Source organism: Nothoprocta perdicaria, unplaced genomic scaffold (genome assembly GCF_003342845.1).
Source record: "Nothoprocta perdicaria isolate Ctin4 unplaced genomic scaffold, notPer1 scaffold_591, whole genome shotgun sequence".
Classification (NCBI taxonomy): domain Eukaryota; kingdom Metazoa; phylum Chordata; class Aves; order Tinamiformes; family Tinamidae; genus Nothoprocta; species Nothoprocta perdicaria.
Genome location: NW_020455856.1, coordinates 46,015 through 49,737, shown reverse-complemented (window position 1 = coordinate 49,737; position 3,723 = coordinate 46,015). Strand labels below are relative to the sequence as shown.

The 3,723-nt window shown below is 63.7% G+C and overlaps 2 protein-coding genes across 2 annotated transcripts in view; both read left to right on the top strand.

The window, feature by feature from the left end:
- The window catches only part of VAV1 (vav guanine nucleotide exchange factor 1), a 13,527-nt gene extending 10,355 nt beyond the window's left edge, over positions 1 to 3,172 (top strand). Inside the window, exons 20-26 of the mRNA XM_026049112.1 lie at positions 397 to 462; positions 643 to 674; positions 1,472 to 1,588; positions 1,671 to 1,758; positions 1,871 to 1,985; positions 2,795 to 2,943; positions 3,040 to 3,172. Coding sequence (XP_025904897.1) covers positions 397 to 462; positions 643 to 674; positions 1,472 to 1,588; positions 1,671 to 1,758; positions 1,871 to 1,985; positions 2,795 to 2,943; positions 3,040 to 3,093 — 621 coding nt within the window. The 3' untranslated portion in view covers positions 3,094 to 3,172. The remainder of the gene's footprint in view (positions 1 to 396; positions 463 to 642; positions 675 to 1,471; positions 1,589 to 1,670; positions 1,759 to 1,870; positions 1,986 to 2,794; positions 2,944 to 3,039) is intronic.
- Positions 3,173 to 3,494: 322 nt separating this feature from the next.
- Positions 3,495 to 3,723, top strand: part of LOC112955751 (adhesion G protein-coupled receptor E4-like) — a 19,054-nt gene continuing 18,825 nt past the window's right edge. Inside the window, exon 1 of the mRNA XM_026049111.1 lies at positions 3,495 to 3,507. Within this exon, the coding sequence (XP_025904896.1) occupies positions 3,495 to 3,507 (13 nt within the window). The remainder of the gene's footprint in view (positions 3,508 to 3,723) is intronic.

The window sequence follows — 3,723 nt, the reverse complement described above, 5'->3', positions numbered from 1 at the left end:
GGGACATTCTGGACCTTCATAGTGATCCAAGGCTGGGCCTCCATGATGGGGACATCCAGGACCTTCATGGCCATCCCAAACAGGACCTTCATGGCCATCCCAAACTGGACCTTCGTAATGGGGACATCCTGTACATTTGTGGCCATCCAGGCAGATCCCCATCATGGAGACATCCTGCCTCTGAACATGACCGTGCCAGGTCTCACCACAGGGACAGACCAACCTTCCATGGCCATTGCTGGACCAGTYGTAGGGTTGGGCTTTCGTAGGGTTTCGTAGGGTTGCCCCAATGGGGCAACGTTGACCCACGCGGTCACGCCAGGCCTGCCCCCGGGAGTGGTGGTGTGGAGGGACACGGTGCTGTTCCCCCAAGGTRCCACCATGCTCTGTCCCCAGGGCAGGAACGCGGCCACCGGCGAGTCCGGCTGGTTCCCCTGCTCGGTCGTCCGGCCCTACATCTGCGTGAGTAGCCACCCCATGCTGGGGTGGGGGACGGGACACCCCAAAAAGCCCTGGGTGGGGAGGACACTGCATCCCATTGGGGGTTCTTGGGGATCGCGGGTCACAGTGAGGAGGTTGGGGGCCTTGTGGTGGAGGGGAGCCCAAGTGTGACCCCCCAGCTCTGCTCTTCTTGCCCCCCAGATGCCGCTCCCGGATCTCTCTGTCTACCTCTGGTCAGTGCTGGGGTCCCACATCCTTTCCCGGGGTTGTCCCATCCCTCATCCCCTCCCAACTGTCCCCGTTCCCCCCTTTCCCTCCTGGGATCACCCCAAAACTGAGTCCTCCAAATCTTCCCCTGGGGGTCTCCATCCTTTTTTGGGGGTTCCCATCCCTCCAGGAACCCCCTCAACCCTTCCTTGGGAGCCCACCATCCCCTCCAGGGTCTCCCAATAGGTCCTGGGACACTCCACCTTGCCCCCTGATCCTCCCTGGGGTCTCCCCATCCCTTCTGAGGGGTTCCCATCCCTCCAGGAGCCCCCTCAACCCTTCCTTGGGAGCCCACCATCCCTTCCAGGGTCTCCCCATAGGTCCTGGGACACCCCACCTTGCCCCCGATCCTCCCTGGGGTCTCCTCATCCCTCTTATTGACACCCTCTCCTCCAAAAGTCCTCTCCCAGGGCACCSTATCCCTCCTATGATCCCTTCAACCCTCACTGGGGTCTCCTTGGGGCTCCCCCAGATCTCCTACATCTGCCCAAGATCTCCCGTTCCCCCTGGGGCTGCCCCATAGCTCCCAGACCCCCCCCATTGAGGTCCCCCCTGGGAGGCTCCCCCCATCCCTGGTGCAGCCCCTCCCTTATTTCCCCCCACTTCTGCCCCACATCCTCCCCTCTTGTCACCCCCAAGGTTCCTCCAACCCTCCCATGGGGTCTCCTTCTCTCCGGGACCTCCCAGATCCCCCCGTATGGGGCTGGGGGGGTGGGTTGGGGGCTCAGCCACCCCCCTTCACCCTATGGCTCCCCCCAACCAGGTACGCGGGCCCCATGGAGCGTGGGGAGGCCGAGCAGCTGCTGACGCCCCGCTCGGACGGCACCTTCCTGGTGCGGCAGCGGGTGAAGGACGCCGGCGAGTTCGCCATCAGCATCAAGTAACGCCCGCGGGTGGTGGGACCACTGCGGGGGACACTGGCCCATGTGGGTGCCCAACGTCACCGTCCCCCCCATGCCCAGGTACCGGGCYGAGATCAAGCACATCAAGGTGATGACGGCTGAGGGGCTCTACCGCATCACGGAGAAGAAGGCCTTCAAGGGGCTGGTGGTGAGTGTGGAGCGTGGAGCTCCTTTCCCCACCCGGGTCCCTTCCAGGAGGGAGCTCCTGGCCCGTGTTGGGGCTGCTGGGGACCCTGGTGCCTCCTCTGCTTGCTCCCCAGGAGCTGGTGGAGTTCTACCAGCGCAACTCGCTCAAGGACTGCTTCAAAGCCCTTGACACAGTGCTGCAGTTCCCCTTCAAGGAGCCRGAGCACCGGGTCAGCCCGCGGCCACCGGGTAGGGTCCACGGGGTTGCGCCCCAAGGGTGGTGGTGGTGAGGTGGAGGTGGTGGCCTTAGCTCTTGTCCCAGGATGTCCTGGAGGAGCTTGGTGGGACAAATGGCCAAAGGGGGCCAATGGTCAAATGGTTAAGGGTTGGGCCATGCGGGTCAACCATGGGGTCAGATGGTCCAGGGGGACTGGTTGAGGTGGGATGGTCAAGGAGAATGGTCGAGCAGGAGGATCAGCTGAGAATGGATCGGCAGGAATGAATGAGTCAAGGTGGAGAGGGGGTCAAGGGGACACTCGAGAGATGGGTGGGGATGGAGATGACCATGGGGACGGGCCAAGGGATGGGCTGGAAGAGATGAGTTGAAGGGAATGGTCAACTGGATGGGCCAAGGGATGGACCAAGAGAGATGAGTCAAGGATGATGGCCAAGGTATGGGCTGGGGGATGAGCCAAGAGAAGACGGGTCAAGGTGGTGACCAAGGGATGGACCAAGAGAAGATGGGTCAAGGATGATGGCCAAGGGCTGGGCTGAGTTGAGGCCAACGGGACCTCAACAGGACCAAGGGCTGGGCCAAGAGGCACAGGATAGGGGTAACTACCACAGTATGGACTGAGAGAGATGAGTTGAGGCCAATGGGACCTCAACGGGACCAAGGGATGGGCCAAGGAACGGGTCAAGGCGACCCATCAAGTCTGAAGGACCTCGTCGAGGTCCACGGTGGGGCCTGGATGAGACGGAACCGAAGAYGATGGGTGGAGGAGGCCCAAGGCTGGGCCCAGAGGGTCACCCCGGTGGCTCGCATGTCCCCGCCGCAGGCGCCGTGCGCTACTTCGGCTCGGCCAAGGTCCGCTACGACTTCTGCGCGCGGGACCGCACGGAGYTGACGCTCAAGGAGGGCGACGTGATCCGCATCCTCAGCAAGAAGGGCCACCCGGGCTGGTGGAAAGGGGAGATCTACGGGCGGGTAGGGACCCCCCCTTGACCTCGTGTCCCCCCAAATGCCTGGGGCCCCCTCTTGGGTGATGTCCCCCGTTCTGTGTGTCCCCCGTGTCCTTCCCAGGTGGGCTGGTTCCCGGCGAACTACGTGGAGGAGGATTACTCGGAGTACTGCTGACCTCGCCTCGGAGCATCCCGGGTTTCGGGGTGCGGGAAGGCGGCGCCGAGGCCCCCCCAGTGGCCATGCCCACCGGAGACCCCCCCTTTTTCCATATTAATTTATAACCCCCCCCATAAATCCCCCCAGGAGGGGCAATAAATGAGGGAGGAGGCTGCGGATCCGAGTCCTCTTTCGTTCCCGCGTGGAGGCCGGTGGGGAGGCCAGGAGGAGGGGAGGCCGGGGGAGGGCGTTACATGCGTCAAGCTGCTGCCGGTCTCAGCCCTGGGGTGAGGAAGGGGGTGGCGGGGGGGAAGGCGTGAACCACTTCCCCCTCCGGCTCCTGGCACCTCCGGATGGKCCGGAGGAGCCTCCGGCTTTTTTTGGGGAGGGAGAGGAAGGTAGAGGAGGAAGGTCCCGACATGGGGCTCAGGGGTGAGTGGGGCAAGGGGGGAAACTGAGGCAGGGGGTGTTGGGGTGGGGGTGAAGAGGAAGCTGGGGGGATGTTGAAATAGCGCACCCCCCCCTCCTCCGGCCACTTCCGTGCCTCCGGAATGAGGCACCCGTGCCAGAGGCTCCAGCCTCCATTGGGGGAGGCGTCAGCGCCGATTGCAAGGGGGGGTTGAGGCTGGATTTGGGGGGGGGGGCAGT